This window comes from Sciurus carolinensis, chromosome 3, assembly GCF_902686445.1.
Source record: "Sciurus carolinensis chromosome 3, mSciCar1.2, whole genome shotgun sequence".
NCBI classification, from domain to species: domain Eukaryota; kingdom Metazoa; phylum Chordata; class Mammalia; order Rodentia; family Sciuridae; genus Sciurus; species Sciurus carolinensis.
The window spans coordinates 2,217,278-2,234,471 of NC_062215.1; the positions used below are offsets into that span (position 1 = coordinate 2,217,278).

The 17,194-nt window shown below is 51.8% G+C and overlaps 1 protein-coding gene across 3 annotated transcripts in view; it reads right to left on the reverse strand.

The window, feature by feature from the left end:
• Positions 1–130: 130 nt before the first annotated feature.
• Positions 131–17,194, reverse strand: part of Rnf213 (ring finger protein 213) — a 104,667-nt gene continuing 87,603 nt past the window's right edge. For all 3 annotated transcript variants that reach the window (XM_047545198.1, XM_047545197.1, XM_047545199.1), the window contains 18 exons: positions 16,980–17,090; positions 16,295–16,534; positions 15,957–16,038; positions 15,151–15,185; positions 13,603–13,697; positions 11,788–11,947; positions 11,033–11,213; positions 10,126–10,217; positions 9,391–9,642; positions 6,928–7,060; positions 6,522–6,605; positions 6,052–6,232; positions 5,616–5,817; positions 4,445–4,522; positions 3,860–4,054; positions 3,387–3,476; positions 3,126–3,304; positions 131–2,036 (listed from right to left, as the gene is read on the reverse strand). In XM_047545198.1, the coding sequence (XP_047401154.1) occupies positions 1,883–2,036; positions 3,126–3,304; positions 3,387–3,476; positions 3,860–4,054; positions 4,445–4,522; positions 5,616–5,817; positions 6,052–6,232; positions 6,522–6,605; positions 6,928–7,060; positions 9,391–9,642; positions 10,126–10,217; positions 11,033–11,213; positions 11,788–11,947; positions 13,603–13,697; positions 15,151–15,185; positions 15,957–16,038; positions 16,295–16,534; positions 16,980–17,090 (2,544 nt within the window). In that variant the 3' untranslated portion in view covers positions 131–1,882. The remainder of the gene's footprint in view (positions 2,037–3,125; positions 3,305–3,386; positions 3,477–3,859; positions 4,055–4,444; positions 4,523–5,615; positions 5,818–6,051; positions 6,233–6,521; positions 6,606–6,927; positions 7,061–9,390; positions 9,643–10,125; positions 10,218–11,032; positions 11,214–11,787; positions 11,948–13,602; positions 13,698–15,150; positions 15,186–15,956; positions 16,039–16,294; positions 16,535–16,979; positions 17,091–17,194) is intronic.

Below are 17,194 nucleotides of genomic sequence, written 5' to 3' on the forward strand. Positions count from 1 at the left end.
CAGTTCTGAACCGCCCATTTCATGAGTACTTCTGCAAGGACATTTCCACAGAAATCCCAAACCATTCCCACAGCCTAGCTGAGTTCTGTGTGCCGTACACAGTAGCATGGTTCCCAAAGAGATGGATCCATTAGCAGCAAAACTCAAGTTTATTAAAAAAGCATTGCAAGTATAATGAAATTTTCTTTTGCCTGTGTTAGCCCAGTGAATTGTACAAATCATGCCAGATGAGTTAAGGCTTTAGAAGTGTAGCACACAAAGTAAAACATCTTAATTAAAAACAGTTCATAACAGTGAAAAAAAATGCCCAGGCTAAAAGGGAGAAAAAAGGTCTTCACATCAAGGGCTTGACACCTGATTCCACCTGTGAAGGTGTGGCAGTGAGGAACAGTGTGGGTCTGAGTGCCATCTGCTGGCCTTGGCAAGCTGCACCCAATGTCCAGGCATCTAAGGCCAGGTGGCAGGTGTGTGGTGGGTGGGGAGTGGCTCTGCATATCCGGAATGTTCATGTGACTCACTCAGTGCAAGCACATGCTCTGTGAAAGGCACTGCCACCTGAAGTCTGCCACTGCGCTTCAGCAGACCCTGAGAACTCTCAGAAGCAGAGTGAGCACAGCTCCTTCTGCACCTGTCTTTGCAGGTGCACACACACCCTGTGCTGAACCTTTTGTGTGTGTGTGCGTGCACGTGTGTGTGGTGTTGTGGACCGAACCTATGGCCTTGTGAGTGTGAGGCAAGCACTCTACTGCTGAGCTGTGCCCTTCACCCCCATTTTGCATTTTTGTAGTACACAGGCCTGAGCTCAAGTTCATTGGGTCCCCAACTCTTCTGGAATGTACATGAACACATGGCCTCCAACGTGGGGATGGCTGCAGTCCTGATCTCCCTGAGCTGTGAGGAAAAGGAATTCATCCAGAGGTCCAAGATATCAGAGTGGGTTTCAAAAAGAAAGAAAATTCATAATGAAAAAGGCAGCACAAGACCAGGGTGTTATTTTCCCTTTTTCAGAAATGGAACTGGTTTTGTACTCTCTGAGGCTCGGATTTTATGGTGTGGTTGAAACCCAAAGAAAGGACCAGTAATTCACATGCCCAGGGAAGCTGAGATCACACCGAGACTGCTTGCTTACATAGTACGATGTCCGGCAACCAAAAACTCCCCACGGCATGGCCAAGAGCCTGTCTCTGATCCAAGCGGACGCTGACAAACTTCCATTTAGAATCTCAAGATACGAGAAATGGAAGGAGCTTTGGCAGTCAGTCCACTCCATCTTATTCATGGGGAAACCACAGCTCAGCAGTGTCCCAAGTCCTGTGCTCTTCACAGAGTTGTTGGCTCTGACCTTTTGGAATCTGGCAGTGACTCGCAGTGGAGTCTGGGTCGGCATGATGTGTGGCCTTAAGGCATGTGTGCACACCCGGCTTTCCTCGTGTTAGTGATAAGACAGAAAGAGTGGTGCTTTTTTCACTTCTTGGAACCCAAGAAATAGGAGCACAGTACTCAGAATTTAAGCAACTGGGTGAGAAGAAAATCAGATTCTCTTATGTGTGTGAAGAATAGAACAGGGAAGAAAAAAGACCAACACCCCTGCGTCTGCCTCTGTGGCAATGTGAGGAAGAGGCTGCAGGCCACTGCGGGTGTGACCCTTACGTGACTCTTCACTTCTGTCCCTCCTTGAATGCACAGGATGGTGGCTGATTTCCAGTTTCAAGTAATTGCTATTCGCACCACTTAATGAACAATATTCATAATATAACGTGAAAGTTCTGGAATTTGCATGTGTTCCAGAAACAGCTTGGCTCTCACAGTGCATGCTGGCCTTGAATTCAGTGCTGTGCCAACACTTTCCTGTCGAGGGCCCCGAGAGGCACAGTGGAGAGTGCTACCGTGCTTGCTGGTCTTGTTTCCGCGCAGCTGCAGCTTTCCACACAGAGACACAGCTGGATAGCAGTATCTCTTCTGGAAACTGGGATTCCACTTCTGGAAGAACTGCATTCTCTTTCGTTTCCATGTAACTCACCAGAGTATCCCTCAGGCTGCAAAGTCAGGCACAGGAGATAGTGTTTAGAGCATCAGGGGCCTATCAGTGGACACTCTTTCCAGGCATTGACAGGACCAAGGTGCTAATAAGACCAGAAATACTGAGGGTCAGCTTAAGGTCAGCCAGCTGCTGAGTTCCTGAGCTGGACCTGGAGTCCTAGGCTCAGCCTCTGGAGGATGGAGCTGCCTCAGTGATGCCCAAGTAGACACTTAAGACACTGACAGGACCCGTCTGGCTGTATCAGAAACAAAGCTTTGCCATTCAGAAAAGGTGTGTATTCCCTTTCGTGGTTTATATTACCAAAGGCTGCAAATTCTCTAGGAAGGGGAACTTTATTTTACACAGGCATGTGCTGAAACAGCAAATGCAGCCTAACTGTCCATCTAGAAAACCGTCAGTTGAAATGCCTGCCTCATACCACACATAAAAGTGAACTAATGAAACATGTACAAGATAGAACTAGGAAAGCAGCAGGAGATTAATCTGTTCTATACAAAGAGTCTTTACAAATTTTATGAAAGAGAGAAACTGGTCAGGTGTGGTGGCATATGCCTGTAGTCCCAGCAGTTCATTCAGGAAGCTAAGGCAAGAGGATTGCAGATTTGAGGCCCCGTCTCAAAATAAAAAGCTGGGGATGCAGCTCAGTAAGTGCCCTTGGGTTTCATCTCTGGTACCAAAAGAAAAAATGAAAGAGATAACTGCCCCACCCAATAACCAAACGCTACCAAGAGATAATTCAGAGGATGATAAACAAACGGTGATAAATTTTAAAATGTGCTCAGCCACACAAGTAGCTAGGGAAACACAAGTGAAAACAAGATACCATTTTTTTGCCATTAGACTGACACAAATGTAAAATTCAATTTAAAATGCATATCTCTTTGACATAGTTAAGTCTACTTGTTATAATGAGATCATGATTTTGTAGTTATTTTTTTAAAAAGTCAAAAGATTAAAACCAAAGAAGCAAGTTCTCAGGTGCTCTGGTGATGGAGGACAGTGGGCAGAAGGTCCTGGGGTAAGATGGAACTACCTTCATGTCAGTGGGACATAGCAAGCATGCTAGCAGGGGTGCACACCATACCTCCATTCAGGGTTGAAGCTGTCCTGGGTCTGGGTGTTTCTTAGTTTCAACACCATCATTTCGTGGAGCTCCAGGAGGAAAGCATCCAGGTCTGTGTGATTCAAGAAGGTGCTGAGGAGCTTAGTATTTCCTGGGCTGAGGTCTGCTTTGTACCTTGAATCGATTTCCCGAAAGGGATCCTAAAAAAGATGAACGAGGACAGCATCACAGCCTGGGAGGAGGGTGCGGCTCCCTCAGCCCGGCAGAGGAGGGCAGACTCACTTTTTTCAGTCGCAGCAGCTGTTCCGACTTATGAGCAGAGAGGAACTGCCAGAGGGCAATGGCGTGTTTTAGCTGACATCTGCTTAAGGCCTGGAAGAGGAAGAGCGCCCCAGTAGAGGTGAAGGCTCCCACCCTCCCTTGGTGCACACCAAGGCTCTGAGTGCTCCCCAGGGCACTTCTCCCAATTTGTTCTTTTCCCGCCTGAGGCCACCTCTTCCCTGCACGAGTCCACCTGTCTCCCCCTCCTGCAGCAGCTCAGCATCCCTGAGCATCCTGCAGCGCAAAAGTAGCAAAGGTCCTGCTCTACTGGTGGTCAGCACTGAGTGTCCTTGCCTCTCCTGTCCCAGTGTGTGCTGCTCTTCTGTGGACTGGCTCAGGGTGGGGGTTCCTGACTGCCCCTTTCCAGGGTTGCCTGCACTGATAAAACTAGCCGAGGTGATGCTGATTCTCCTTGGAAGGTACACAGGACCCACCTTCAAAACTGGAGTCGTCTGATCGCCCATTCGTAGGGTGTCTCGGACATACACATCCAGATGCATATTTGGATCCCCACCAGCTGTGCCTAGGAAGCCCAGAGTGACCTCTACGACAGACAGAGCTTCACAGGCATCGCTGTAGGACTGCAGCTCTCCACTCATGGAACCCGTGGCTGAGTTGGGGAGGGGGCTCTGGAACCAAAAGCAGGACAGAGGCATAGGTTGGGCTACTGCTTCTACTTGGTAAGAGCCGAACTCTGAGCTGCCAGCACAGGTGGGGCCAGCTGTCCAGCACTTGTGGTAAGAGCTGGTGCTTGCTGAGTGCAGCAGTTTTAGACTGCACAGAAACAAGCCTGAGCTAACTGCACACGAAGGGGGAGGAGTGAGTTCCCAACCTGTAGCACCATGGTCATGACATCACCATTAAAAACAACCCCCAAGGGGTCAAAGTTTGGTGATCTGCCATCCAACTTCTCTCCAGAGAGCCTGGTGCTCACAGCAGACACCAGGATGGGACTGGAGCTGTCCTTATGTCCTTACGTATGTGAATGGAACCACCCTGTGAGGGCTGATCATGACCACCTGTGCCATTTTGTTCTTGATGTCCACAAAGAGATGTTCGAAGTTCCAATCATGTCTGAACACCAGCGTGGGTATTCCCTGTGGTGGAAAGAAGAGAAGTCTTTGGAAATCAAATCCACAGGGAGGCTTCCATCTGATAACTGATCTCAGTGGACGTGCCAAGCCAGGCAGCACATTGCTGGGCAAGGCACATAGCTTTGTGCCTCCTGATGGCTTTGTTCAGGCTGCACTCTTTGGACACAGTAACACAAGAAATCCAGCCTTGCAGACACTGCCCTGCAGAAGAGGTATCTGAGGACGGGAGGAGTGTGGGAGGAGGAGGGACAGGAGTGCGGCACTGGCGATCTCTCCAGCAGCACCAAGCAGACACTGCCCATGTGCTCCTGTGAGGGCGAATTTAAAATGGCTTCAGGCTCAAACAACTGGCAGCCTGACCTCGGGGAATGAGGAATGAATGCCTCTGAGAACACCTGACGACCTGGAGGACGAGTGTGGCCACCACGAGGGACAGTGTGGAAGGGCCACTGTATTCAGGGAATCGGGAAGCAGTTCATGGGGTTTGACGCTATACAGTAAGGATGGGGCTGGAGACAGCTGGAAGGTCAGACGAGGGCCAGGCAACAGGGCCTTCTGTGCCAGATGGAGTGTGGTGGAGGCCTTGTGGCACTGTCCACACAGCATGGTGCTGCAGGGAGCACTGGGCAGCTGGACTGAAGGCTGAATGCTTTGAACTGACAGTGGCAGAGGACAGAGGCCTGGGGAAGGCATGCGTGGTGGATCCTGGGCACAGTCAGAGGACGAGGGCCTGGGGAAGGCATGTGTGGTGGATCCCGGGCACAGTCAGAGGACAGAGGCCTGGGGAAGGCATGCATGGTGGATCCTGGGCATGGACTGCATGTGCAGCTGAAGGGTGGCAGCAGTGACAGGCCTTCTCGGTGGTGCCATTAACTATAGTTAATAGACTTGAGGCTGCCTGGGGACAGGTGCACACGGTGATGGTGATGTGGAGGAGAGCTGGGGACGCCTCCCAGCCCAGAGAAGGCGTAGACACATCTCCGTGGGGAGGAGATGATACAGATGAGTCCCTGGGTGTCACCTCAGTCTATTCTCCCTGAAACCCACAGGGCTGTTCATAACTAACACAAAAATCGTTGGCAGGGGCCCAGCCTACCTTGAGGGTCAGCCGGGGCTTGCCCTGGAGGAAGCGGCTGCTGATCTGCCGCTGGATCTTCTCCAGGTCAAACTCCTGTGAGGTCTCCCCACCTTGCTCCACTTGGTACTGGCAATTGGAGAGAATCAGTGGAATCAGGTCCCGTTCCACTTCATAACTGACGACATGCAGGTCAGTGACCTCAGAGGCATCCACGGAATAGCTGAGAAACATGAGACACAGTTCTTGGTGTCCAGGGCAGATGTGGGGCCTAGGGCTCTGGGGCATATGCTCCTGTTTCTGCCCTTGTAGTGTGAGCAAGTGAAAGCCATGTGCAAGCCCGGGCTTTGTAGAGGAGGGCTGAGCAGCGGTCTGGGGGACAGGAGCTGTTGCTGGCTGGAGTTTGCAGCTGGGCCTGGTGGCGGGGGTGGTGGGCTTGCGTGGGCTTGTACAGTACCTGCTATCTTCCTTGGAGAACTTCTCCACTGTGTGAATGATTTCATTGTGTAGGTTAATCAAGTAGCTGACTAACGCGGTTGAGCAGAGACCCAGGTCCCGACGCCGGGGCAGGATGACCTCAAAATCTGTGTCCAGATCCAGGTCAGAGCTGCAGTAGTCTTTAGGTAACTTGATTTCACCTTTAAAAGACAGGGTCATTCCTAAGCAGAGGGATTCTGCTCTGGGCATTTGGGTCACAGCCTGGAGACAGGAGGAGGAGGAGGGCAGCAGTGGGCAGCCACCTCCACAGAGCTGGGCCCTGGCTGATAACTCTCCAGTGCTCTCAACTCCTTTCTGATTCCATACTTTTCAAGAGGACTGAGGGTTACATTAGAGATTGGTTCACATATCCCAGCACCTCCATCCGTAGGTCATTTTACCAGGCACACAGCAGGGTGGTGGCCAGGCCAGGTGGAGAAGGACACGTACCATTGGTCTCCAGTGATCGCCTCAGTGCATTCCACGTGGACAGGAAGACAGTGATCCTGTTGTGGAGTAACTGCCTCAGCCCATCTGTTGAACAAAATACTTGGTAAGATCCCTATGGAAACAACCCTCCTGGGCAAGGCCTGCTCCCAAGAGCTTGACCCTGCACCTTCCCACATTCAGCGGCATATGCCTGTATTTCAGGTTTGAGGTTTTGTGAGAAGCTGGAGATGGGGAGGGCTTTCCAGCTGCAGCAGTGGCTCTCAGCAGGTCTTTTGGATTGGCACCCTGTGCCTCAAGCTCTAACTTAGGACCTGAGCCCCACCCTTGTGCCCCAACCTGAGCGACCCTTTTGAACCACCAAACATGGATGGCCCTGATCTCTTGCTGGAGCAGACAGCAGTCATACCTGAACTGTGACTGCTAATGAAACTCCTGATGGAACTGTATTTATCTTCTGGAACATTCTGGAATCGTTTCACTAGATCCCTTTGCAGGGCCAAAATCTCAGGCAAGAATTTCACCAGTCTCAGTTCTGCCTCCTGGAGAAGGGAAAACGGCTCAGTAACACTTCCTCTGTTTAACTGAGAAACGACATGGGGCTTATAGACTTTGGGCAGGTGGGGACTGCCCTGAAGGTGTGGTTTAATCTGGTCAGTGGGTTGTTTGACACATTCACACTCTGGAGCTTACAAATGGGAAAAGGACCATCCCATCCTCTCACCAAGTACATACAGAGGGCTTTCAATAGGTCAGACATGCCCAGCCCAAGAGGGATGTAGGATGAACAGGACCAAGTCCCCGCCCTCCAGTGAAGAACTGCCTGGAGGACTGGGGTGGGCCCCGTCTCTCAGCTTAACTAGCAACTCTAGATGACCAGAGATCCGGATGTAAGCCTGCCCTCTGAAGCTACCAGCAGAAGACATTGGCACAGGCAATGCTTTTCTGGATAGGACCCCAAAACCACAGGAAATAAGGGCAAAATGACAAAGGGAATTATAGCACAGCAAAGAAACAGCCAACAGAGTGAAGAGACAACCTGCAGAATGGGAGAAATGCCTGCCAACTATTCACATAACAGCAGGTAAATACCCAGAATACGAAACTCAAAAAACTCAACAAAAAAATGAAAGTAATCCAATTTAAAAATGAACACATGATCTGAAGGGACACTTGTTAAAAGAAGAAATACATGAGAAAATGCTCAGTATCGGTAGCCATCAGGGAAATGCAAATCAAAACTACATGGAGATGCCATCCCACCACAGGTAGAATGGCTCTTATAAAAACTAAGATAGGCGTGGTGGCACGCACCTGTAATCCTGGCTACTCAGGAGCCTAAGGCAGGAGGATCAGGAGGTGGAGGCCAGCCTCAGCAAGATCAAGGCCAGTCTGGGCAACTTAGTGAGACCCTGTCTTTAAGGGGTGAGGGGAAAGTTGCAGGGATGGGGATGGGGGTTCTAGTTCAGTAGTAAAGTATTGCTTGCCCAGCATGCCCAAGACCCTGGTCCCCCTCAAAATAATCACCCCAATCCCTCACCCCCCAAAATAAAGGAACCCAAACTTAAAATAACAAATGCAAGAAAGGATGAAGAGAAAAAGGAACTCTAATGTACTGCTGGTGACAATGTAAATTAGTAGCATATCATGGAGAACAGTATGGAGGTTCCTCAAACTAAAAAAGATCTACTGGGGCTGGGGAGATAGCTCAGTCGGTAGAGTGCTTGCCTTGTAAGCATAAGGCCCTGGGTTCGATCCCCAGCACCAAAAAAAAAAAAAAAAAAAAAAAGATCTACCATGTGATCCAGCTGTCCCCCTCCAAAGGAAATGAGGGTATCAAAGAGGTATTGCACACCCATGTTTGTGGCATCATTCACAATAGCTCAGACATGGAATCAGCCTAGAAGCCCATCAGCAGGTGAGTAGATAAAGAAGAGGTGGTTTATATTCATAATAGAATATGATTCAGCTGTAAGAATGCACTCTTGTAATTTTTAGCAAAATGGACAGAATTAGAGAACCTTTTGTTAAGTGAAATGAGCCAGACAGAGACAAAATCAGTGCATGTTATATGCATACATGGAAATACCACACCTATTCCCATTAATATGTACAGCTAATGAATTAATAAAAATAATTTGGGAAAAATATTTTTGGGTGTGAGGCTGCTGGAAGGAAAGACCAAGGCCTTAGGCAATGGTAGCTGGTGTTCTTCCTGGGTTTTGTTCTGAAGAGCCAGGATCCACCTTCCTCGGTCAAATGAAACCGTGTCATGCTAAGAGATGACAAGGCTAACATGAAGTCCTTCCTAGTGTGAGCACCAGACGCTCCCAGTCACTCTGCTCCGCCCCTGAGAGAGGTGGTGAGAACATCTGCTGTGGACCAGGAGAGCTCGAGGGGTGGAGGCTGGGGATGGTTTCTGGGCTGGCAGGTGTGACTCCACACCCGCAGCCCCACCACAGCAGCACACTGCCTCCCGCCTGCGGGTGCAGGGAGGGCTCTGGTTCGGTTTTGGTGTGCATTCTTGACTGTTCCCCGGGTGCTTGCTGGTGACCACCTGCTCAACTTCTGGGGATGAAGACAAGGCATCACAGCTGAGTGACCAGGGCGGTCCCTCCTGGCCTTCGAGCTCCTTACAGATCACCGCTAACCCCACTCGTGCATACTCCACTTGTGATGTCAGCAGATGTGTCTTAGGACCTCTGCGCTCTGCCTGAGACCGCTGCTACAGGCCTGTACTCACAATCACAGAGCTGATGGGGTTGTTTAGGGGCCTGCCTCCAGGAATGATGACTTTGAACGCAGGCACGGGGCCTCCCGTCCTCAGGGGAAGTCTGCCAGGAAGCGGGGGCAGACCACGAGGTGGACGCACCTTCTGCAGGAATTGCCAGAGCAGGGGCACCGTCTCCTTGCCGTTCTTGCGCTCCACGACGTGCTGGAGGTGTTCGAGGGTGACCTTCTTCCTGCAGCTCCATATCTTGGAGCAGTGCACCACACTTCTCTGGGGCAGTCGGGGCAGGAAGCTTGCCGGGTCACCATATATAATTTTGGCCACGGGGTTGGAGCTGACGCGCTCATCCTGGCTGATGAGCGTGCTCACAGTCAGCAGGGTCTTATCTAGATGCTGGACAAAGAAACGATACAGCGTTCTGCAAGTGAGGCATTGCCACAGACAGCCGGGCCACTCACGGCCCGTGGTGGCTGCTCAGGAGTCTGCCTCCACGCCCCGGACGCTCGCTTTTGCTGTCTTTCACTATGACGGGAGTTTTTGCCTCCCCTCACGGGCCTTTATTTCACTGCCCTTTCACTTCCTGACTTCCCTGTCCTGTGATGTTCTCAGCAGAGCAGTCGAGGATCCAGATCGTCAGTGGACTTCTGGAGGGTCTCTGCCTCTTACTTCCACATCCTGCTGTAAAGAGCAAGCTGCTGCCTGCCCGGTGAGGACTCCTGACAAGCCTTGGCCTGACTTACGGCCAGTGCAGGAGGGGCGACTCCAGGCAAGGCCTCTGACGGCCCTCCTGAGGACGGTGGGCCAACAGTGCTCTTCAGATGAATGGGCCACCCTCCTGGACAGAGGGCTAAGGAGCGGTCACCACTTGCCCCTCACCTCCAGTTCAGGTAGAAGAAGAGCTTCGACATGTTTTTCCCAATTGTTTCTCTGTTCCTTGGTTGACAGTTGTGCATCCAAAGTTAAATGCCCTACAAAGAAAGCCAAACCGCGTGTCACCCGACAAGCAGCAGCAGTCTCCACACAGCAAACGCTGAATCACATTAACGGGGTAGTCTCCCGTTGGGGTGACCCTGCCTGAGCTAACCAGGTGCTGCCAACACCAGCCTCTGGGTCTTGGGAGGGTACTTCAGTCTGGCAGCTGGCCATCCCACAACCTTCCAGACAATTGGCCAAGGACAGGATGTGAACTTGAAAGCCCAGGGGCATGCCACTGCTGCCCTGTGCCTTCTGCAGAGGTGGCAGCATGCCGGGGCTGTGGAAGCCACACCAGAACATGGGGTGCTCGGCAGAATCAGATCTGGCTAAGATGGGAACTACGTGCTCATGCCGGTCTCTGGCAAAGACACCCCTGAAGGGGACAAACTCTCTGGGGTTTTGGGAATAGACTTTTTATTGCTATTGCTATTATCTTTATGCTTCTAAGTAACATGTTCTACAATGATCGTTTTAAAAGATTTTTGCAGGTAAGTCAAAAGAAACCTAAATCCCTCCTAATGCCACTCAGATACCCGCTAACGAGGTCCCCTCGCAAACCTTTTCTTTCGGCATGGACCTAAATGGAAGAATCAGCTCGGCAGACAGTGTTTGTAGCCTCCTTTTGTTCATGCAGCACATTGTGGAGGGGAACACACTACGTCAGGTTACAAGGGTGACAACTCTGGGAAAGCAGAGGTGGGACACATGCCACCTGCTGGTGCTCCGTGCTCCCAGGGCACAGGTGAACGCTGTGGCACACACCAGTGCCAGGCGCTGTCAGCCACGCCCAGCCCTCACCCTTGCTTACTGTGGCCAGGGAGTGGACGCTGCTCTTTGAGAAGGCAGCGCAGGACGAGGTGGATCACATGGGTGGTCTCGTCGGCACTCTTCCCCAGCATCTTTGTTAGCTGCCCCAAGTCTCTCTGGATGTGCTGCTGCAGGAACCCTTTGGGGTCCCTCACTGGAGGCTTGATGATGTGTACCAGGGCCTGTGGGCACGACAAAACAAGATGCAGAGTGAGATCTATGTGTCCACCATTGGAGAGGGTGGTTTCTGCATGAGGTGGGGGGTCTCAGCATGACGCAGCAGGGAACGGAGCCAGAGAAGTGCAGTGAGAACCGCTGGCTATGGTGGCATCCCAGTGTGGCAGGGAACGCTGCTCTGCACCTCCTGCAGCCAGCAGCAGGGCACAGGTGACAGGGTCCTCCACCCCCATACCCGGTGAGGACCGAGGACAAAGCTGTGCACTCCACTTAGACTTTATGATGGGATTATTACACCTGGTATACCTGCTAAGATGTCACACGGTGTCCCATAAACATGTGATTGCTTTGTGTCAGTTAAATAAAACAGATTTTAAAAATTAAAAAATGAAGTGGATTTTCCATACTCTAATGAGTAGTTCCCCCATTCCAGCATATGCCCCAGTGGGAAAAGTAGGATCTGTAACTTCTGTATTTTCCTGTGGACTAGGTAAAATCCCTAGGTGGCCAGGACTGTAGACTGCAAAACCAGCAGGCTCTCCTGTGGCAACACAGGAGTCTGGTGGTAGCATCTCATACCTCGGAACTTTGGGTGGCTCCCAAAAGCATAGCCAGATGAGTGAGTAGCCGGAGGATAATGAAGACCACCGGGGACAGTTCTCGGTCAGACACCACTACCACATCTCTGTGTTGTGGGTTGCCCAGCACATGGCCAGTCCTGGTTCTATCTGCGCTGGGTCTGGAAAGGGTGGGAGAAAAGGGCGAAGGCTAGAGATGTCTGTTTCTCCTCAGTCCCCAGTTTTGTTTTGTTTTTGGTACTGGGGATTGAACCCAGGGTCTCAATGACTAAGCCACATTCCCAGCCCACCCCCACGCTTTGTAATTTCTGATTTTGAGACAGAGTGTCACTAAGTTGCTGAGGCTGGCTTTGACCTTTGGATCCTCCTACCTCAGCCTCCTGAGCCACTGGGATTACAGGTGTGTGTGCACTACCATGCCCAGCTAGGTTTCCAGTTTTGAAGAACACGCTAAAAGTGCGTTCAAGCCTAGACTACCTGCCTCAAAGTCCTCTCTTTGGACCCACCCTGCTGGCTGACTACACCCCGCAGCTTTCCCAGCCTTAAGTGGTTGCACCCATGGCCATTAGTGCAGGGCGTCAGGAAGGAGGCCCACACCTGCCTCAGGACGGTGAGTGTGGGGCATTTTTGCATCCATGTGAGGATCATCCACATTATTCTCAGTTTCCCCAAATCAAAAACTGGGATTCACAGTCTGGCAAAAATTACTGAGATTCAAGGATGCTGATCATTTGTAAAGATGACAGGTGAACTATTTCACCAGATATGAGGTGCCAGCAGAGGTCCCGCCTGTCGCCCTGGGGAGCACTGACAGCGCACTTGTCTCAGGATCAAGCTGGGGGAGATGAGCTCTTTCTTTCATTCTTTTCAGTTCTGGGAGTTGAGCTGGGGCCTCAAGCGCTCAGCAAGTGCCTGACTTGAGCCGCACCCCCGGTACTTCCTATTTTTATTTTGAGACAGGCCTCCCAAAGCTTCCCAGCCTAGCTCAAACTTTGATGATCCTCCTGCCTCAGCCTCGCAAGTAGCTGGGATTACAGGTGCGCACCCCTGAGCCTCACTGGAGGTCAGGTTTATCTGATGCCTGGATCTATACAGTGACCCCTCTGTACCTGCCCTCTGCACCCGTGGAGTCAGCCAACTGTGGGTCAAAAATATTCAAAAGTAAATGTGTCTGTGCTGAATAGCAGCTTTTTTCCTTGATATTATTTCCTTAAAAATATGATAAATGAGTATTTACGTAGCATTCACTTTGCATGAAGTATAATAAGTTGCCTAGAGATCATTTTTAAAAAGTCTTGGGGGGGGGTGGGTCTCAGGCTGTAGCTCAGTGGCAGAGCGCTTGCCTGGCATACCAGTCCTACAGAAGGGTATCTGTAGGTCACAAATAAGTACTGTGCTGTGACACCTAAAGGAACTGAACATCTGGATCTGAGTGTCTGTGGAGGGCAGTGTCCTGCAGACAGTCCCCACAGAAGACAGGGAGGAGGGATGTATTTGATAAGACTGAGTCCATGTGTCTTTTACTTTTCTCAAATTAAAAAACAAACCAGGCCTGGCGTGCAGCTCAGGGGCAGAGCACTTGCCTAGCTGTGTGAGGCCCTGGGTTCCATCCCCAGCACCACAAAATCAAAACAAAGCAAAACACAAACAAGCTTCAGTGCCATATGACTACAGGTGTGCATGATGTGGCCCCCCGACGTGACGTGGGTCCAGATGTGCAGCGGTGGTGCGAGTGACTCTGGCGGGTGATTCACCTGGTGGCATGGACAGCCCAGAGCCCCAACTCCCAGGGAGGGAGGGAAGCCAGCCCACATACCTGATGGCGTGAAAGCCGGCGTGGGGTTTGTGGTCGATCCCTCCAATTACAGCACCGCAGTCGACACAGGAGCTCTGCTCCATCGGCCTGCCGCACTGGAATGAAGAGGGGACCCGCCGTCAGCACTGCAGCCGGCACTGCTGCATGCAGAGGGCACCCACACGGGAGGCAGCGTGTGCAGCTGGGACTGCATCTATGCACGTGTGCCCCGGGGACAGGGTGGGCAGGTAGCCAAGTGCGCTGGCCATGGGCAAAGGTGGCTTATTTTCCAACACTTAGGCATGACGGTTTTTTAATCCCAAGCACAGTGTGTACAGCCCATCTTCCTTTTCTCACCGCCTTCGCCATCCCTCCCTAGCACGCCAGCCTCCAGCGCTTTGTTATCTAACACCAGGAATAGTGGTGTTAATAGCTTCCAAAGAGACCCCCCCCCCTCTTGGGCTGGGGAGATAGCTCAGTTGGTAAAGTACTTGCCTTGCAAGCGCAAGGCCCTGGGTTCAATCCCCGGCACCGCCACACACAAAAAAGAGTCCTCCTCTCTCCACTGAACAGAATCAAAAAACCCAACCCTAAGATGTGTCACTACCAAGGTCCCATGTTTCCAAGCCAAATAGCACCCCACTGCATGCTGGAATCAGCCAGAGCAGACCCCTCCAGCTGCAGCTCCCAGACCCAGGCCAGAAGGGAGCCTGGACTCTTCCTGTCTCGCTTCACAGATGAGGAGGCGAGGGTGTCCCATTAGGCTCCCTCCGTGCTCCTGTCCGCTTTATGGAGCAGCACGCATCAGTCTAGTCCAGCAGCCGCTGCTCAGCAAGTGCAGATGCCGTGAGCGGCCTGGGAGATGCCCTGGGGTCCCAGAGGAGCAGCCTCCACTCTTCCCCCAGGCTCATCACTCAGGCCCCTGAGGCCTTCCTGGCCTCTCCATATCTAGCCCATGATTCCCCTCTGGCTAGCGATCCAGGGGTCTGTGGCTGAGCCCTGCTGCAGGCCAGGCAGGGAGGTGGGGCTCCAAGCCAGCAGCACCTTCACATCCCAGAAACTTGGGCAGTGCCTGCAGACATTCTTGGGCATCACACTGGGTTGGGGGCAGCCTACTGGTACCCAGTGGGCTGAGGTCAGGCGTGCTGCTAAATATCCTACAACACACAGACCTGCAGTAAAGAGTCATGTCCACAGTGACTTTTTTTGGGGGGTTACTGGGGATTGAACTCAAGGACACTTGACCACGAAGTCACATCCTCAGTCCTATTTTGTATTTTATTTTGAGACAGGGTCTCAAACTGAGTTCCTCAGGGTCTCACTAAGTGGCTGAGGCTGGCTTTGAATTCATGATCCTCCTACCTCAGCCTCCCAAGCTGCTGGGATTACAGGTGTGTGCCACTGTGCCTGGCTCACAGTGCCATTTAGGTGCTCAGTTGGAACACCTTAAGCAACCCTCACAATAAGCCTGTGTTCTCTCAGAAGGTTGAGACCCTCATTCTCTGTACCCTCCCACCCCAGACTGGAATGCACATGGTGTCTGAGCCTCCCCCAAACACCAAGACTCACCTCTCCCACAGAGCACGGATGACCGTTGGGACAAGCTGTTCAAAGAACAACAGGATGCATGTTAGCTAGTGACCTATGTGGGAAGGGGAAGTTGCTGCCCCCTTCTCTGGCCCTGACCAACAGGACACATAGTCCACGTCCTGAGCATCTCTGCAAAGGCCTTGAGCCTTGCTGTCAGCTAAGCTACCTGACATATTCCTGGAGCTCAGTGAACACATGCCACCAGTGAAAAGTGTCTGAATTCGGCTTTACACAGCAGAGATGAGATGCCAGACACACACTAGGGGTGACTTGGTGGCAGAGGAGATAGTGTTTTATATCTTTCTATCTTCTTAGATTCTTTTTCTGTTTTTGGCAAGAGCATTTTTTATAACAACTTTAAAAACGAGTTTTAGAAGATTATTTACTCAAGGCACAACTCGTATAAAGTCATGGGTTGTGTGGTCGTCTCCCAGGTTTGGACTGCAGGAAGCTCTCTCTGGGTCAGGACCCCCTGGAATGTGACTGGCCTTCAAATGAGCCTCAGCGTGGTCCCCAGGCCCCATTCTCCCAAATGGCATGTTCTGGAGAAAAACAGTGCACCCTAAAGCATTCAGCCCCACGACTCCTGGAGATGACGTGGCCTCTAAGCAGCAAAGTGCGTGGCCCTGGAGCCACCTGGCTCGGCCACTGCCAAAGGTAGGAGGCTGGTGATGTGGCCTTCGGCAGAACCTGTGAAGCCCAAGTCCACTCCCGGTCTGGCATGGCTGCAGGCTGCCCTTCCAAGCTAACAGGAGCGCGACCCGTCCCCGGACGCCAGTACTCACTGTACCAATGGACGTTTTCCAGACCCTCCCAGCTCTGGGCTTGAGCCAGCAGGTCTTCAGGCATTGTTGGAAGAAAAGCATTCTGAAAGACCAAGAGCAGAAGTGGCTGCTGAGTGGGCCTGTGGGCTGCGGCTGCTGCTCAGCAAGAGGCTCGGCGTGAGGAAGTCCCTCCTCAGCTGCGTGTGAATGGCTGGGGCAGGGCACCAGCACTGGGCTGAAGCAGGGCAGTGGAGTGGAGAGTCCAGAGCGGGTGGGGCAGCAGTTTCCAGGGCCACCAGGTCTCAACAAGACAAACCACTGACGTTTCACTGCGAAACCAACGTTGCAGCGCAGCTTACCGCCATGCTAGCTGGGGAGAAGGCCAAGTTCCTCAGGGGCGCCAAGACTTCGCTCTGTCCACACAGAAGGACAGCCGCAGCGTGAACGGCCATTTCTATCACTGTCCCTTCAAGGCTGCCGGCACCAGGGCCCGCGCTCAGCAAAGGCAAAGTGTTGGCCACAAGGGATGTCGCAAAGGGTCTGACGGAGGGAGACAGGATCCCGCTGTCCTCCACGAACTTGCTCACAGCCTCGCGTTGCTGGCACCAGAGACATTTTTCACATTAGGATGTGTCAAAGAAGAAGACTGCGGGAAGTCAGGGTTTTCTCTTTGAAAGTCACACATTCTGATACTAAGCACACATCAAATATCAAGGTAAATACAGTTAAATGATCACCAAAGGAGGGGAAGTTCTTCAGGAGAGAAACATCATATAGAAACACAGCAACCACATTCCTGAGCACAGATTTTGATATTCTGTTTCCATAAACATTGTGTCATGTTCCTGAATCTTATGAGCTTTGGGTTAAACAGAAAACAGTTCTTCCACATAACAAGAGTACACCCTCTATCCTAGATAGGAAATTTTGGAAGGTCATAATTCCTATTATCCTAGATAGGAAATAAAAGTCTGTGACTTTCACTGTGCTTAGAAAGCCCCTCCCAATCATGGGACTGAATGCAAGCCCCAGCCTGTCACTCACCTCTGGCTTAGGGTGCAGGTCTGGGTTGTGGGAGCGGTGGAGAGCAGCCACTTCTCGGTACAGTGCCAGCAGCAGGTAGACCTCCTGTCGAGCCCTGGGGCTCCTGCAGGCCTGCGAGGTGAGGGGGGTTGTGGAGCGAGCTCTCACAGCTGCACAGCACTGCCCCGAGCAACTCCCCTGGGCCACACAGCACCAGCCTGGGCTATAAGTCTGAG